Source organism: Delphinapterus leucas, chromosome 20 (genome assembly GCF_059928025.1).
Source record: "Delphinapterus leucas isolate spDelLeu-1000000601 "Yukka" chromosome 20, BTC_Dleu_Yukka2, whole genome shotgun sequence".
Taxonomy (NCBI): Eukaryota; Metazoa; Chordata; class Mammalia; order Artiodactyla; family Monodontidae; genus Delphinapterus; species Delphinapterus leucas.
In genome coordinates, this window is record NC_143148.1 from 11,035,449 (window position 1) to 11,054,617 (window position 19,169).

The 19,169-nt window shown below is 42.6% G+C and overlaps 1 protein-coding gene across 2 annotated transcripts; it reads right to left on the reverse strand.

Moving 5' to 3' along the window:
* Nucleotides 1-39: 39 nt before the first annotated feature.
* On the reverse strand, nt 40-18,611 carry LOC111180770 (uncharacterized). 2 transcript variants are annotated; one of them, XM_089902749.1, is made up of 5 exons: nt 14,796-18,611; nt 14,149-14,219; nt 10,870-10,964; nt 7,121-7,247; nt 40-2,372 (listed from the first exon to the last, which is right to left on the reverse strand). In XM_089902749.1, the coding sequence occupies exons 3-5, from the start codon at nt 10,882-10,884 to the stop codon at nt 505-507; spliced, it is 2,010 nt and encodes a 669-aa protein (XP_089758875.1). In that variant the 5' UTR covers nt 10,885-10,964; nt 14,149-14,219; nt 14,796-18,611; the 3' UTR covers nt 40-504. The 2 variants fall into 2 exon arrangements, with proteins under 2 accessions (XP_089758875.1, XP_022441157.1); XM_022585449.2 differs by lacking the exon at nt 14,796-18,611 and having other exon boundaries at nt 14,149-14,360.
* Nucleotides 18,612-19,169: the final 558 nt, after the last annotated feature.

The window sequence follows — 19,169 nt, forward strand, 5'->3', positions numbered from 1 at the left end:
TTGGTTTTCTGCAGTGGTTTTCAGTATTTCAACAAATGGTCATGTCCTGAATTAATTTTATTTTGCAGGTTTCCTCCTCTGGATACAACTTTCATATATTATACATTTCCCCCTTTTGGTTTATTTAAAACACAAGTACTGAGCACACCTAAAAGTGCTAGTCAATGTTAAGGTTGTGTAGATTCAGCAGCCAAGTCCCTGCCCTCATGGAGCGCACATTCTCATGGACATCAATTTTGACTAGCTAATCCTTACACTTTTATTAAAGGCCAGACCAAACTCTTTTCCTTTCTAAGTGCTATCTCCTAAGTGACATCTGATAAATGTCAAAGTTCTGAATGCAGCCCTTACTGCACCACTCGGAAGGGATCTCTGCTGTGTGGTCTGGTGAACACTAGGATCTGTTTAGCTACTGCTTCAACACCAACTAACCTAAAATACTTTCTCTCCTATGAGACCTGACGCTTGCAAGAATTCACGTTGCACTTGAGTTTTTTGAAAACATCATTTAGTAGAACTTCTTTCCTCTGACAGTTCCTTGATGTTCTTACCACTCTCGCTGCTTTCATAAAATGTATCCCCAGTATGCATTTTGTGATGACTTACAAGATTGGAGCGCCAACTGAAGCTTTTACCACACGTCTCACACTGGTAAGGTTTCTCCCCTGTGTGAACTCGCCTGTGATACTGAAGCTGTGAAGACCGACTAAAGACTTTACCACACACATCACATCTGTACGGCTTCTCTCCAGTGTGGACACTCTGATGAAGCTGAAGACTTGAGGCCTGACTGAAGTGCTTCCCACACTCCCCACACTTATATGGTTTCTCTCCTGTGTGGACCCTCTGATGCATGTCGAGGTTCAGGCTCCACTTGAAGCCCTTCCCACACTCCTCACATTTGTATGGCTTTTCTAAAGTATGGACTTTTTGATGGGCTTGAAGGTGTGAACTCCGACTGAAGCTCTTCCCACACTCTTCACATTTGAATGGTTTTTCTCCACTGTGGACTCTCTGATGGGTCAGAAGATGAGATGCCTGACTAAAAACCTTCCCACACTCCTCACAATTATATGGTTTCTCTCCGGTATGGATTCTGCAGTGAATTTTAAGATCTGCTCTACGACTAAATCCCTTCCCACACTCTTCACATTTGTATGGTTTCTCACCAGTATGGATCAGCTGGTGGATCTGAAGTCGTGAACTCTGATTGAAGCCCTGCCCACACTCCTCACACGTGTAAGGTTTCTCTATGCTGTGGGCCTTCTGATGGATTTTAAGATATGAACTCTGACGGAAGCCTTTCCCACATACCTCACATTTATAGGGTTTCTCTCCTGTGTGGATGACCAGATGAACTTGATAATGGATTTTCATCCTGAAGTGCTTCCCACACTCACTGCATCTGTATGGTTTCTCTCCTGTGTGGACTCCCTGATGGGCTTGAAAACTTGAACTGTAAATGAAGCCCTTACCACACACTTTACAGACATACGGTTTCTCTCCCGTGTGGATTCTCCGATGGGCCTGAAATTGTGAAGGCTGAATGAAGCACTTACCGCACTCCTCACATTTATAAGGTTTCTCTCCTGTGTGGACCCTCTGATGGATATGAAGATTTGAGCTACAAGTGAAACACTTCCCACACTCATCACATTTGTATGGCTTCTCTCCAGTGTGGACCATACAATGACTGTTAAGGGCTGATCTACGGCGGAAGTTCTTACCACATATATCACATTTGAACGGTTTCTCCCCAGTGTGGATTCTCTGATGTTCCTGAAGGTGTGAAGCGTGAATGAAGGCCCTTCCACATTGGTCACAGTTATAAGGTTTCTCTCCCATATGTAATTTACAATGAACAATAAGTGTTGACCTACGACTGAAGCCTTTCCCACACTGCTCACATCTGAATGGCTTCTCTACGGTGTGGACTTTCTGATGAGCTTGCAGCTGTGAGCTCTGACTGAACTCCTTGCCACACTCATCACACTTATAGCGCTTCTCTCCCGAGTGAACTCTCTGATGAATGCGAAGTGCTGAGCTGTAACAGAAGCTTTTTCCACACTCACCACATGTATGAGACTTCTCTCCTGGGTGTATTTGTTGATGAAGATCAAAGTTGGAGACATCACTGAAAGATCTTGTACATTCATTACACTGATAAGGTTTCTGGCCTGTGTGAGTTTCAGAGAATCCTGCCCCAACCTGGCCAGATGAGTCACCATGTTGGTGGAATTCAGAACTTTTTATCATGGAGTCTTGACACCTGGTGAAGTCACCTGCAATGTGTTGCCAGATCTGCCAGGAGGAAAGCTCTTCATGTGGTCCTGCTTCTGAAACAGTCTCCATCTCACTTTGGATCTTTCCTTCTGCAAAGACATAAAGTTCAGAGATGTGGACAACTGAAGGCTCTGCTCAGTGCTGTCACGATTTCACATTTAGGAGACAGTGTGAGACTTGAATGAATCCAGAGAATGTTCAGTTCGCCTCTTCCATTGTATGTCATGGGCTCTGGTTTGCGTGCCAAAGGAAACCAAGAGGTGGTCCAGCTGGCTCCTATCCACTAAGCATAACAAAACCCACTGGTGCAAATTTCCTATGTGAGGCGCAAGTTAGACATCAAAAACTTAACTTAAAAAATTGATAACTAGATTCAAATTGTTCACCTATGGCCATTTCTACTGAATTTCAAAGGCAGCCTAGAATCTTGGATAGTAAACTATATAGTTAATAAATGATGTAGACAAAAAAGTTATATAGGTAATAAAATCTGAATCAACCAGAACTTTAAGGAAAAGCAATAACTTTTCCATAAACAAAATTTGGAAGCAACCAAGATGTCCTTCGGTAGGTGAATGGATAAATAAATTGTGGTACCTCCACACTGTGGAATATTATTCAGTGCTAAAATGAAATGTGCTATCAAGCCAGGAAAAGAAGTGGAGGAAACGTAAATGCATATTATTAAATAGGAAGAAAGAAAGAAGCCAATCTGAAAAGCCTACATACTGTATGGTTCCAACTATTTGATGTTCTGGAAAATGCAAAAGTATGGAGACAGTAAAAAGGTCAGTGGCTGCCAAGGGTTAGGGGGAAGGAGGGATGAATAAGCAAAGCAGAGAAGATTTTTAGGGCAGTGGAAATACTCTGTATGATATTAATAATGGTGGCTACATGGCGTTATACATTTGTCCAAATCCATAAAATGTACAACACCAAGAATGAACCCTAATGTAAAGTATAGTCTCTGGATGATAACGATGTGTCAGTGTAGGCTCATCAGTTGTATCTGGTAGGACATGTCAATGATGCTAAAGCCTGTGAGTGTCGGGAGGGCAAGGGATATATGAGATATCTCTGTACCTACCTCTCAATTTTGCTGTGAGCCTAAAACTGCTCTAAAAACAAAACAAAACAAAACAGGCTTTTTTTTTTTGCTGTGGGATCTCAGTTCTCCAACCAGGGATCAAACCCAGGCCCTCAGCAGTGAAAGCACAGAGTCCTAACCCCTGGAGCGCCAGGGAATCCTCATACACAAAAAAAAGAAGAAGAAGGAGAAGAAGGAAGAAAATACTTGTGAAGGAATTTTGACAAGTTTCAAAGGAGAAATTCACTCCCCTCCCTTTAAGGTGCCTCCTCTTTGATCCAGTAGACATATGGTAAACAGCCTCTCTACAACTCTGCCTTGGGTCACTTTATTGGAAAGTTACTTTAGCATTGAGGTGATTGCAATGGTCAGAATGACTTGCAGGTTTGGCAGCAAATATCTAATCACACACCGACTAAAACACAGTGAAAGCAGAGGATAGAACTTCAGCTCCTACTGGCAGGTTTTCTCCATTAGGACAAAAGGGAAACCAAGTTGAACAGATAACATACACTGTCCTAAACCTGATATTAATTCAGACCTCTAAGAAAAAAAGTAAAAAGTGGAAGGTAATCTTTTACTCAGAGACAGATATTGAGAAAGGGAAAAGGTGAGGTCACGGTATAAACTCTGAAAGCTAATCCTAAAATGGGAGTTAAATTCTGCCAGGAAGTCTTCTCAGACAGACACCTGGGTGACTCCTCATGTCTTTTAGGCCTCTGTTCAATGTCAACCCACCACTGAGGCCTCTTTACCACCTAATGTAAAATAACCAATCCTGCCCTCACTCAGTCTACCTGTGGCAAGGTCCATCCTCCTTGAATCTGTTTATGTTCTACACAGCACTTTTCCCCACATGACTCACTAAATCATTTGTTGTTTAATATGTCTCTTTCCCACTGCAATGCATCAAAGCGGGAAGCATTTCACACTTTGTACATGGAACACATTCCTACTTTATAATCACTGTCCAGAATCATGCCTGGAGTACAGTGAGTACCCTACAAATGCATGTTGAATGAATAAATGAATCTCGGTTTGACTTTTTTATGAGAGCTTAAGCCAAGTCCTACAAGGAAAACATCTTTTCCAAGTAAGTTATTTGAAATATCAAAGGGACAGAGAACTCAGTTTTGCTGGAAAGCTGAAAAGCTGTCCCAGAGACCAGGGTACACCAAGCATGCTGTTAATAAAGAAAATCAAAGGTGGCAAAAATCCCTTGGGGTGAAAAGAAAGCAAGAGGGCACATCACTAGTTCCTTCTGAATCTTTTGGACTATCTCTTTGAAAACAGAATGTGGGGGACTTCCCTGGTGGTGCAGTGGTTAAGAATCCGCCTGCCATTGCAGGGGACATGGGTTTGAGCCCTGGTCCGGGAAGATCCCACATGCCGTGGAGCAACTAAGCCCGTGCGCCACAACTACTGAGCCTTCACTCTAGAGCCCGTGAGCTACAAATGCTGAGCCCACATGCCACAACTACTGAAGCTCACGAGCCTAGAGCCTGTGCTCCTCAACAAGAGAAGCCACGGGAATGAGAAACCTGCGCACTGCAACAAAGAGTAGCCCCCGCTCGCCGCAACTAGAGAAAGCCCATGTGCAGCAACGAAGACCCAACTCAGCCAAAAATAAATAAATAAAATACATAAATTTGTAAAAAAAGAAATTAGCACAACATTGTAAGTCAACTATACTTCAATTAAAAAAAGAAAGTAATTGAAACAGAAAGTAATTGGAAAGATAAAATAAATAAAAATGAAATTAAAAAATGAATAAGAAAAAAAATGAAAGTAATCGGATAGACATTCATCAAAAGACAAAAATGTTCTGCAACCTCCTTCGTTCACTCTGGTTTGCACATGACTAACAGTTATCTCCATGACCCTCGGAGACACGGGGGTCTCCTGTTCCAACCATCAACACGCTCACTAAGTCAACAAATATTTACAGACACCTGCCACATACCAGGATGCTCTGGGTACTGAGGACAGAGCACTAAACAGGACAGACAAAACTCCTCACTCCTGTGGATCACACTTCAGTGCAGAGAGAGAAGTGATAAGCAAGCAAACCAAAGTCTGTGAGACCCAATAAAAGGCAGAACAAGGAGAGTACAGGGAGGATGGGATTTTAGACAGGGTGGTCAGAGGAGGCCTTTCGCGTGCTGTTAGAACGGAGCGGAGACCTGAAGGCAGTAAGGGAGGAACAGGAGGATCTGAGGTAAAAGGAAGAGAGAGAGCAAGGTGAGGGCTAAGAGGCAGAAGTCCCGGCAGTGGGCAGAATAACTGTCCCCCAAGGAACTCACGTCCTGATTTTTGGAACCTAAGATATGTTAGGTTATGTGGCAGAGGGGAATTAAGGTTGCAGATGGGATTGAGGTTGCTGATCAGCTGACTTTAAAAGGGAAGATGATCCTCTACTATGGGGTGGGCGTGGGGTCTCAATGCAGTCAAAAGGGCCCTTCAAAGAGGAAGTGGGATGCAGAAGAAGAGCGGGAGAGGGGCGTGCAAATACACAGCAAGGGGCAGAGAGAAGCGATGTCGCTGGCTGTGAAGATGGAGGCAGGCGGCCACAGGCTAAGAGATTTGGGTGACCACTAGCAGCTGGAAAGGCAGGTTATCCCCTAGAGCCCCCAAGGAGAAACGCAATGGTGCCAACACCTTGATTTCAGCCCCGTGAGAACCACGTTACAGCTCTGACCTCTGGAAGTGTAAGATGATCAACATGTGTTGTGTTAAGCCATGAAGTTTGTGGTGACTTATCAGGGCAGCCACGGGCGATACAGCATCCCCAGCAGGTCTGAGAACACTGCGGAGGCCGGCAGGGGTGGGAGGGATGGAGCGAGAGAGGAGAGCAGAGGAGAGGAATTGGAGAGGCAGCAGGGGCCCATGAGCGGACCCTGGGGGACTCCAGAAGCCACTTGAAGAGGTTTTAACTTTGAGAAAAATAAGCCATAAAAGGTTTGGAATAGAGGAATGGCAATCTTTCCTAAGCATCACTTTTGGCTGTGATGGGGAGAAAAGACTATAGGAGGGGAAGGGTAGGAGCAGGGCAACCAGTACAAAGGCATGTGAAAGAAGGAGTCTGGCAGTTTGGACCAGATGACAGCAAAGGATTGGAGAAAAGTAAAAACACATAGAAGAGCATCTCCAAGGACTCTTATCTGCCTGGTTCTTAGCTGATGTCCCTTCTCTTTGGGTTGCTGTCTTCACCACCCAAAGCCTTTTTTCCTTTTCTAAGTGGAATATATCACGTTTGAAGGGGTGACACCCTGTGAACATGCAGAGTCACATACTTAAAAGGAACACACTAAAGGTACAATTTACTGGAAATTTAGATTCCTGAATTAAATGTTGATCAATGAATCAAAACCAGTGTATTTAAAAAAAAAAAATAAACAAAAAACATGACCTATTTGAAGAAATACCAGTATTTCAAGACCCAGACACATATGCGTAGTAAGTATTACACAAACCGATTTATTGCCAATGTCTACCTTTATTAAATCTCCTCCCATCGGTTCTTACATCACTCACGCAATTGGTAAGAGTTTTTGCTGCAATGTATTCCATTCTTCCCAACAAATCCTGGCATTTTTCTACCTTATTTGATTTCGTTAAAAAACTGTTGGTAGAAAAGTGAGGTCCCCAAATGCAGGTGACCGTTTCAAGATCCCCAAAGCCTTCAGCACCTGAGGACACAAAGCCAAACTGGGGAGCTGACATTAGGTTAGAGAGGGTGCCTGTCCTCACCTACTGAGACCAGGTTCCGGAAGTTCTCCAGCATCACTTCCTGGTACAGCTTCCTCTGGGTGGAGTCCAGCAGCCCCAGCTCTTCCTCCGTGAAGGTCACAGCCACATCCTTGAAGGTCACCACCTCCTACGACACCAAACACATGTAGCCTCAATCTTACAACCAATGGCCACTTGAAAAGGGACAGCTGGGGCTTCCCTGGTAGCACAGTGGTTAAGACTCCACGCTTCCAATGCAGGGGGCCCAGGTTCAATCCCTGGTCCAGGAACTAGATCCCACATGCATGCCATAACTAAGAGTTCACATGCCACAACTAAGGAGCCGGTGAGCCACAACTAAGGAGCCCGCCTGCCACAACTAAGACCCAACGCAACCAAATAAATAAATATTTTAAAAACAAAAAAGAAAGAAAGAAAAGGGACAGTGCTGAAAAGATGGAGAGGATGGGAGGGAAGTGAGCCCAGATTCTGAGGGACTTCAGTCAAATCTGTAGACTTCCCAGACCTTCTCCTTTCATCCTGCCAATGTCACACACTGATTTTCCTCAGCCTCACCGAAAGTGTGGCAGTGACAACCATCCTTGTATTTATTTTGTGCCCTCATTGGGTCTACTTACCAGTAAGCCTCCCAAAACCCTAAATATATATCCTGGACTACATGCATTTTACTTTTTGTTGAATATTGCCAGTTGTCCTGAGAAGAATTTCGCAATTTAGTCCAAACATATTTGACAGCAATGGCCTTCTTCCTCTCACACACACGAACCCTGTTGTGATAGAAAAGCTACCACTTTTCTTTATTGTCTGCCAAGCTAACAAGCTTTTGGTAACCTGTGTGGGACATCGATGTAGTTCACCCTATGTAACCTCAAGGTACACTTTTTTTTTTTTTTTTTTTTTAGAAAAAGCTTTATGGCGAGGTCAACCAACAAGGAGACAGGAAGCAAGGCTCTCAAGTCTGTTTCCTCGATCCAGAGTCTAGGGCAAAATTTAAGGGGTCAGGGGAATTTCAAACTTGGAAGCTGACTGGCTAGACTTGAATTAGAGTGCATATAAGCTACTCATGCTGCTAGAAGCCAGATTTTCCTATTGAAGGACTTCTTGCTTGGTAAAGGGCTCTGGTAGCAATATCTCTATTCTCTGAGTTCCACAGACTGAAGAGTCTTGGTTCCAGGATCTTCCTAGAGACATGGGTTCCCATCTTGCCCACACTACATCTCTTAATTGCAGCATTCAGTGTCATGCTCTGGGTCCAACATGCCTTGGCATGATTCCCAAAGGTCTGCGTGGCCCTTACCCTTACTAGCTGCGTGACTTTGGACAAGCTTGCCTATGTGCCTGAGTTTCCTCTCTGTATAATGGTCCTTACATGACAGAGTTCTTTCAAGGATTAAACAAGGGAATATCTATGGCATTTGGAAGAGTATGTGGCACAGAGTAAGCGCCTGATAAACATTTGCTATTACTCTTATTGTTCCTTCATATTATAACACCTATTTCATCCCATTTCGTGGCTGCATATTATTCCAGAGAACTGATTATCTACATTTACCTGTTCTAAATAAAGCATATTTAATTTTACATATTTTTCTCTTTATAATCCATCCTGCAAAGAACATCATTTTTGTAGATCTTATTTCCCTCATTATTTAAAAATACTTGCAGGACTTCCCTGGTGGTGCAGTGGTTAAGAATCTACCTCCCAATGCAGGGGACACAAGTTCGATCCCTGGTCCGGGAAGATCCCACATGCCACAAAGCAACTAAGCCCGTGCGCCACAACTACTGAGCCTGCGCTCTAGAGCCCGTGAGCCACAACTGAAGCCTGTGTGCCTAGAGCCTGTGCTCCGCAGCAAGAGAAGCCACTGCAATGAGAAGCCTGCGCACCGTAACAAAGAGTAGCCCCCACTCACCACAACTAGAGAAAGCTTGCACGCGGCAACGAAGACCCAACGTGGCCAAAAATAAATAAATAAATAAGTGCAAATGAAAATTAAAATGTCAAAATAGGCATATTTAAAATTATATTTTTAATTATATATTAAAAATATAAATTATAAAATTATATAATGGCAGATTTTCTTCCCAATTTTTTTTCTTACTTCCCTAATCTTTGAAGAGAGTACAAGTACCCTGAATCTCCATATATTGGCCAAGAGCAGGTTATAAATTTTCCCACGGTTTTTGTAATCTGATTTGGAAGAACAATTTGCTTTAGTATTCCCACTTATCTGATTATAAATTAATACTAATACCTTTCCAGATATTTATTAACCATCTGTATCTGTCCTCTTTAACATACCTGTTCATGTCCCCATTCATATTCCACTATATTTTTTCCTTTGTCCTATGTATAAGATTCTTTATTCTGGATTTTGTTTTTTGGAATCCGTTCGGTAAATACTTTTGCCCCAGGTTGCTATTTTTTCTGGTAATACCATGTAAGGTATCTTTTGCCACAGAGGAATTTAAAGATTTTATACAACGACTGTGCTAACTGCTGTCTTTGTGTGCCTGGAGCGCTGAGCATCTCAGAGTACCTGTGGCAGTACTCAGGTAGAGGAGAGATGCAGAAAGAGAAGAGATGCAACCCAAGAAAGGGGTCGGGGAGGAGCAGCACTACCTACTGACTGTGGAAATCATCACTCAAAAGGCCCTCCAGACAACAACACTACAAGACACAGGTCTCAAATGAACTCTTTCTTTCTTCTTGTTTATCTTTCACTTAAGCAGACTGCTTAGCATTCCAGACCCTTGGTTTCCTGTGTCAACGTGAGCAGGTGTCTCATATTTCAAGTGTTTAAAAAGAAAATGAGACAAAATCTCCTCACGCAGCTGCTCTAAAGAGTAAATGCAGAAACAGAAGTCAAATTACTGGCAAATCTAGTATCACTGGACATTTTAAGCTAAGGTTACATACTACTTTAGTCAAACTGGTTAACACATAAAAGAACAAAAAAGGACCAGTAAATAAAATATACACAAGCCATGACTCAGGCCTGGGGAAGTCAGAATCCAGCTCTTCCTGTGTGAAAATCTCCAAATATTTTTGTGCAAAGCAAGTTAGGGCTGCGCCATGCTTGTATCTGGATATTCTACCTAGAAAACAGCCAACAGGACACATATCAAATGTACTCTTTCTGAGCTCACAGTACAGTAAGGAGAAAAAACTGAGACTGTTTTCAGAACTGATTTGGCGGGGGGGAAGGTTTAATGTAGGAAAGCTGTCACTGCAGGTTTGCTTAGAACAGTCAAATTCCTAAACCATCTAAATGGCTACAAGTGGGAAGCAGTTATAAATAAAAGGGTACAAAAATAAAAAATAAAAACGTACATCAATTCAATGACAAATATGTTGTATCCATTAAAAAAATGAACGTTATCTAATATTAAAGGAAAGAAGTTACAATTTAAAATTAAATGTACATCATAAATACAAAAGAGTTATGAATGCACATGAGAAAAAGAGTAAGAGAAAATAAAAACAGCTTGTTTGTCAGGAGGGAAGTAGTGAAGTGAGAGAGTTGTTCATTTCTAGTCATTTTTCTACTCTATAAAATAAATAATAATAACACAAAATAAACAATAAAAACAAATGCAATGAAAACTCAAAAGGGACAACTTAAGAGCCGGGAGGAGAACAGGCCCTCCCATGTCTCTTGTTCTGCTTGAGTCATCCCAAGACAAACGTGCAACAGTCTGAGTAATGAGATGGAACTTTAAAAGTGAGAAAGGCGGGCCCTACTCACCTTGAACATGGTCATGTTTCCTCCTGTGTCTGGGGATGGGCACAGTCCTGAGTTACACAGATCCTGGGAGGTCCGAATTGCACCTGGCAGAGTGTCTGGGAAGGCAGAAAAAAGACACGAAAGAGTGACCTGGGTCGCCGCTCACCCATGCAGATGCTTCTTGTGAATGAGCATATGAATGTTCACAGCAGCATTATTCATGATAACCTAAATTTGGAAACATCCAAAATGTTGGCCTATGCGTGAAAGAACAAATTGTGGCATATCCATACAATGGAATATTATGCACCAATGAAAAGGAATGAAGTCCTGATTATGCTACAACGTGGATGAACCCTTGCAAATGTGTGGGAAAGCAAAAGAAGACTGACACAAAAGTCTACATATTGTATGATTCCATTTATATGAAATGTCCAGAATAGGCAAATCTATGGAGACAGAAAGTAGGTTAGTGGTAGCCTGGGTATCTGGGGAGAGAATGGGGATTAACTAAGGAATCCAACTGGGGAAATGAAAATGTTCCAAATTATTATGGCAATGGTTGCACCACTCAGCAAAGTTACTAAAAAATCATTGATTTGTACATCTCAAGTGGGTGAATTCTATGATATGTACAATATACCTCAAGCTGGTAAAAATAAATGTTTATTAATCTACATGTCGTTTAGAATACTAATTTATGGATCCTGAGTCCATACTAATATTTATATTTAAATGAATAAATAAATAAGTGGGAGAGAAGAAGTTTCACTTCATAGTAGAATGCCCACTAATAAATGTATCTCCCCATAATAAAACTTCATTAATTCCGAAAAACAAGAGTAACTTTACAATGGAGAAATCTGACAGACATTACCTTAGCCTAGTAAACAAAGTTGAGTTTACCAATATAGGGACAAACTGATATTCTTTGGCTCCTGCTATGTTGCAGTGACAAGGACACTTCACCACTTCTGTGGAATCCCTGCCAACAATGCGTAATCTGAAGCTAAACATGGAATATATCAGATGAACCTCAAATGGTCCTCCAAAATAACTTGCCTCTATACTCCCTAAAAGCATCACGAACAAAAAAGACAAAGGCTGTGGAATCATTCCATGTCAAAGAAGAACATTATGAAAAGTATGAAAAAAATTTTGTAAAATGTTTATAAACAAATATACACCTTAAGGCAAGGCATAAAATTGGAATTTTTTTTTAATGATCAAGTGCATGAGCTTTATTATTGCTTTTTAAATTGAGGTATAATTGGGTTATAATATTAATTTCAGGTGTACGATATAATCATTCTAGTTTTGTATATGTTGTGAAATAATTACCACAATAAATCTAGTCAACATACATCACCATACATAATTACAAATTTATGTATTTTGTGTGATGAGAAATTTTAGGAGCTACTCTTCTAGAAACTTTTAAATGAGCAATACAGTATTATTAACTAGAGTCATAATGATGTACATTATATTTCCATGATTTATTTACTCTATACTTGCAAGTTTGAACCTTTTAACCACTTTCATCCATTTCACCCACCCCCGCCACACCCTGTCTCTGGCAACCACCAATCTGTTCTCTGTATCTGTGAGCTGGGTATAAAATTGGACTTTAAACTGAGAGGAAAACCAGTTATGAAGACTTCCAATGAAAAACAGAACAAAATACAGGACGTGGATTATATAACAGTATGTTACCTAATATGCTATCTGGCATTATCTACTGTTACCTATTAACTATGATTAGAAATAACTTAATAGATATCTAATATATAAACACTATTCTCTAGTATAATATCTAGTATAGGGGCTTCCCTGGTGGCGCAGTGGTTTAAGAATCCGCCTGCCAACGCAGGGGACACGGGTTTGAGCCCTGGTCCGGGAAGATCCCATATGCCACGGAGCAACTTAGCCCGTGTGCTACAACTACTGAGCCTGCACTCTAGAGCCTGCGAGCTACAACTACTGAACCCGCGTGCTGCAACTACTGAAGCCGCGTGCCTAGAGCCCATGCTCTGCAACAAGAGAAGCCACCGCAGTGAGAATCCCGCGCACTGCAACAAAGAGTAGCCCCCGCTTGATGCAACTAAAGAAAGCCCACGTGCAGCAACAAAGACCCAACGCAGCCAAAAATAAATAAATAAGTTAACTAATTAAAAAATATATTTAGTATAATAGTCTAATATTACCAAGTATGTGATGCTAAAATCCTATAGTCAGCCTTTCCTAAATCCTTCTTACCAAGACACCTCCTGATTACTCATGGTATGTGGGCTTCCTTCATGCAGAAAGCTAAGATGAGCTGTCACTGAATATAGGTACATTCCTGATGGAGGAACAGAGTAGATAGGCAAAATGTAAACAATTGGTGAATTTAGGTAACAAGTATAGGAGAGTTCCTTATACTACTTTTGCAACTTTGCTATAGGTTTAAAATTATATAAAAATAAAACTTTCTTAAAAATCAGGAAACAGTCACAGGAATAACAATAATAATGAAAATAGTAAGACTGATCATTAAATTACATGGAAGTTCATTAGTTTATTCTTTCTTGTCAGTGTTTGGAAATCTCCATACTTAAAACACATAAGGGAAAAATCACTGAGAAAGGTAGGATAAGATAAAATCTGTAAAATGTTTATAAACAAATACACAAAAAGAATCACTAAACAGAGATGCATTAGAAGCTTAACTGTTGCTATCTTTACACCCTGGATTAATAAGTAATTAAACAATTTTTTTCTCTCAAATTTCTTTAATTTCTGAATGTTCCACAATGATACAGTACTATGAGAATAAGAAATATTATTTGTAACAAGTGAAACAAAATAGTTGATGATATTTTGAAAAACTCATAGAAAAGTCCAAGCCCATTTTATTTGATGTTAAGGTCCCTCACAATCAAGTTCTGACTAAACTGCTTGATTCCACCTAGTTCCTAAAGCTTAAGGAGAATTACATCCAAAAGATTATGAACTCAAGCTCTGGACTCAGACTGCCTGAATTCCAACCCCACCTCAGCCTCTTACTTGGTGGGTGACTATGGGCAAATAACTTTCAGCTCCCTGGGTCTCAATCTCATTTTTCAAAACAGGAAAAGAGCAATATTTCTTCACGGAGGCATGGTGTGACATAATGTATTTATTTGTGTAAAGCCCTCATCACTTAAGTTAACAGTTAAGGATTAATTACTATCAATACTCATGTCCAATTACACATCCTACACATTCTCTGACTGATGTGAAGATCATTGTAAAACAAAACTGTCAAGTCTCACTCACGTGGAGCTTTGCTATCATGTAGCTCAGGGTCACTCGCTCTACCTCCGTGTGGTCCTTTTTGAGAAATCACGCTGGAGAAAGAAAGAATGCTATGAAGTGCCACGATTGAGTCCCCGTCCCCATAAAAGTTAAAGCTTCCCCTCCCTCCGAGCAATCTAGAAGCAATCCCGAGCAATCCGGAACCTTCTCCTCCAAAAGAGTCAGAAGGGGTCCGGGATTATCCAGCGTCACGCAGAAATAGAGAGAAGGGCAAGTGTCATTGAAGCTGGATTTCTGACCCAACCCGGGGACCTGACCGCTCCTCGAGAAATTAACACCAAGGAGAGATCATCATTCACTACGTGCCAGGAACTTAAAATTTCTATTTGTACCACCTTTTTCAATTCCCAAAACAATTCTTCTAAGAAGGTCCTAACATTTTAAAGAAAAGCAACGGGAGGCACAGGGAGATTAACTCCCCACGCGAGGAAGTGGAAGCGCGCGTGGAAGGTGTAGGGAGGCGGACTGGGCGAGGTGAGAGCCGCGGAAATTCCCAATCCAGGGGATACGCGAGCGTAGCCAGCGCCCTCTTGGGGTTTCCAGAACGCCCCAAACGCACAGAGGCTCCGCCGAGGGGCACGCACACGGCCGCCCTCGCCCCTCCGCACCTGCGTTCTCCGCCGAGGATTCTTTTCCCCTAAATCGATTGCCAGGTGGTTGCGCGTCCCAAGCGGAGACACAGGAAGCTCGCAAGGGCCAGCGAGACGCGGAACAGACGCACGGGCCAACAGAAAACACACCGGCAACCCGCCCACTCCGGGAACGAGAGTGCCTACGAGTCCACCGGGCTTCTGGACTACACTTCCCAGAATTCGTCAGATCCGCCTTCCTGAGCGGAAGTGCGAGCGACTACACCGTGCCTGGACTACATCTCCCAGAATGCCGAGGAAAACAGTCCAGAGGCTCACTTTCCAGGAAGACTACGGGAAGCTCCTTGACTACGGTTCCCAAAATGCCAGAGAGAAAAGATTCCCGCCAAGTCCCAACTTCGGGGGTGGTAAGGCGGATTTCTACACTGAGAGCCTGCATTACGTTTCCCCGAGTCCTCCAGCGAAAATGTTCCATAGACACGACTTTCTGAAGTCGAAATGCCTCCAATTATGGCAGGAGTATTGTTGGAAAGGGAACAAGTGAGGAGATGCAATCTTCAAGAAATTAACAGGGTGGGGGACTTCCTTGGCCGTCCAGTGGCTAGGACTGGACGTTCCCACTCCAGGGCCTTGACAAGGGTTTGATCCCTGGTTGGGAACTAAGATCCCGCATGCCGCAGGGCGCAGCCAAAAATTTTTTTAAAAGAAAAAAGTTAAGGGGGGATGACTGTTTAGGGAACACTAGGTGATTGAAAGTAGTTTGATTTGAATATAATCTGACAATATGAGGCTAAAACTGAGAGGTCAAAGAATAGGCGAGGTAGAAGGATTTGGGAGGGACCAGGAGGATCGAAGAAGGTACCAGACCCTGTGGTACCACTGGTTTCTCAGGAAAAACAACTTGAGAGGGCCAAAGTGGAAGCTTGTCCTCATGGAAAAGTGCTCTTCCCTCATTTAAACTTTTCATTGAAGTTATGATCCCTACTTTGGAGGTGAAAACACCAAATTTCAGAGACGTTAAGAAACTGTTTGCTATCTCAAAGCAAGCATAATGAAGGCTGAAGAGCTTGGCACTGGAGTCATTCTGACTCCCAAAGCCAAAATGCTAGAGCACTGGGGAGGATTCTATTGATGGAGGATGTTTTGTACTGAGTTTTTTCCTTTATATTTTCTGGTTAAAATATCTTTATTATAATGAGCAATTTAAAAACACATATGTTGGGACTTCCGTGGTGGCGCACTGGTTAAGAATCCGCCTGCCAGTGCAGGAGACACAGGTCCAAGCCCTGGTCCCGGAAGATCCCACATGCTACGGAGCAACTAAGCCCGTGCGCCACAACTACTGAAGCCGGTGCGCCTAGAGCCTGTGCTCCACAAGAGAAGCCACCGCAATGAGGAGCTTGTGCACCAAAATGAAGAGTAGCCCCCGCTAGATGCAACTAGAGAAAGCCCGCGCGCAGCAACAAAGACCCAACACAGCCAAAGATAAATAAAATAAATTAAAAAAAAAATAAAAACACATGTTATTGGAAGCCAATTAAAAATTGTATAAAGCAAAATGGGGGAGAGGGGGATGCACCTAGATTCCTTCCCCTTGAAGATAACCAGATTTTTTTCTCTCTGTAAACATGTCAACACATATGCCTATCAACATACATCTTTGTTTTTTTAAATGAAATCTTGTGTTCTGTATCTATTTTTCTAAACTCAATATAAGCTAGTCATTTTCTAACGTCAGCCACTGAAAATCTAACTCCTTCCAAAAGATGGCTATATAATGGTGTGTTGAATGTAATGAGAATTAAAAACAAAATACTCCTGACATCTGAAAGCTGACATGGCACTCACAGGCCAATAGTATTCTCTTTTGGGACATAAATCACAGACTACCATCCTCAAATGAGGTTTCTCTGAGACCACGGTAAAGTGAGACAAAAGAAGGCCCCCTTCGTAATTTTTAGACAGACAAAAACAAGGTCACTGTGCCACCCACACAATGCCAAACATCCTCCTCTTGGCTAAAAGAGTGATGCTATTTCTTTACCACTTAGAGCTTTACCTTTGTTCTAGTCTGCTCTCCCCAAATATAACATTTATTGAGATACTAAATCTTAAAATTGCTCCTGCTTTCTAGCAGCATCCAATCCGGAGTGAACCCTGCGTCCTTAGGCCCTCTCCCAAAACACTTAAATGAAGCCCAAATCCTGTAATAGATTTTTTTTTCTGACACCCTCTTACCGCCGTGGCACCTCATGGTTCCCCAAGGTGGGTGTAATCTCTCACCGCAGCGAATAAACCCGATTTATCAAACCACTGCTGTGTTCCTGGATGAATTAAATAAGCATTTTGGCACAATCCCTGATGAGTACTAGATTTGCCATTATATAGGAAGCTGCAATGAACACGGTTTTATGTTGTTCTGGGAAAGATACTCAGGTAGAGGAGAGATGCAGGAAGATGCCACAGGAAGGGAGTTATTTATCCTTATCTTTGAGATGGATCGTCTTTACCTCAATGGTTAAAGCAGATGTGCTGTGTGTGTTTGACAGGCCATGAGTCAGGCTGCTTTGGCTCACACAAAGTTCAGGCCGAACCATGTATAAGCTAAAATGACTGCCCCATACCTCAATATGTGAACATTTTCTCCATCAAGACTTTTATTCATACCATCCCGTTTAATTCTCAAACCACCGTATTAGGAAGGTAGTGTTAAAAAAGAAAGAACAGGCCCAGTACTTCCCTGGTGATCCAGTGGTTAAGACTCCGTGCTTCCAGTGCAGGGGGCAAGGGTTTGATGTCTGGTGGGGGGAACTAAGATCCCACATGCCCGGAGGCGGCTAAAAAAAAAAAAAGGCCCAAAATGGAGTCATTTGCTACACCCCGCCCCATGACAGCAAACCAAGACTTAACTGCAGTTTCCACCTTACATAGAAATATAATGTTAATCAACCAGGCTGGTATTTTCTGGCCAGCACTAACGAGGTAATCTATTACAAAGCCCATTTCCATCCCCCAGAGAAGAGGCAATCTTCACGATAAAGCCCTTGCAATTCCATTCCCCACAAAAAGAGATCTTGACCTAAAAATAATCCTTTCTTTTTTTTTACTAATAATTCCTTTGCCCTACTTTTCTGCCTGAAACAACCAAAAAAACCTTTCCATTTTGTACAACCCTTCTATTTACTAGATGGGATGCTGCTCAATTCACCAACTGTTGCATAAAGCCAATTAGATCTTCAAATTTACACAGTTGAACTTTGTTTGATTTTGCCTTTTTTGTTTTGTTTTTGGCCCCGCCATGTGGCTTGTGGGATCTTACCTCGCCCACCAGGGATTGAACCCCGGCCCTCGGCAGTGAAAGCTCGGAGTCCTAACCACTGGACCTTCGGAATATTCCCTGAATTTTGTTTTTTAAGAGTAGTAATGTCATCCCAATTTTACAAGAAACCATCAGAGACAGAAATTTAAGCAATTCATCCAATGTTCTACTGCGGGAAATGACAGAGCAGGGTATTAGGTGCACGGCCCAGGGGATGGGTCCTCAAGGCGAGAGCCCTAGTGCCCCTCCAACCAGGCCAGGAACGATCCCATACACCGCACCAAATGCAGAGGACTCCGCCCAAAGGAACAACCGCCCACGCCCCAGCCCTCAAACCATTGCTCTCTGAAGCAGCTCTTTCCCCCAAATTGATGGCTGGGTTGGACAGGTACCCAGGGAAATTCCCACGGGTCGCAAAACGCGGAAGCAACTCACCAGCGCGAGGGAAGAGAGGGAGACTACCTGACCGCCCAGAGCGGCAGGGCCTGAAACCCCGCCCCCAGGCTGCGCTGGGGATACACTTCCCACAATTCCCCTGTCCCAGCGGCGCCTGTGCGGAAGCGTCCGAGTCTCTACGGAACTTGTAAACTACACTTCCCAGAAAGCCAGAGGAGAACACAGCCCGAGTTCCCACCCTCTTCCGCCGGAAGCACTTGAGCCACTTCGGAACTGTTGGACTACAGTTCACACAAATCACTTGGGGACAAAGTTCATATTGCCGAGTTCCTGGGCAGTAAGGTGGTTTCCTACCGGGGCTAGTGTTAGCTTAACCTGAATCCGTGAGCGAAAACTATTGTATGTTGTTTAAACTGTTGTTCGTTTTGTCTCTGTTAGAACAGCAAACCTAGATAATATCATTGGAAAGTTTAGTTCAAACTCCATTGTTGAACTTCAGATCCTCTGAAGAATGCACAAGATGAAGGCTCAAAAAGCTGCGCATTTGGAGATCTACATAGCAGAACTGTTGATAAAATATTTTAATTTAAAACTGTATTACAAGGAGTTCCCTGGTGGGCTGGTGGTTAGAATTCTGTCCTTTCACTGCTGTGGGTTCAATCCCTGGTCGAGGAACA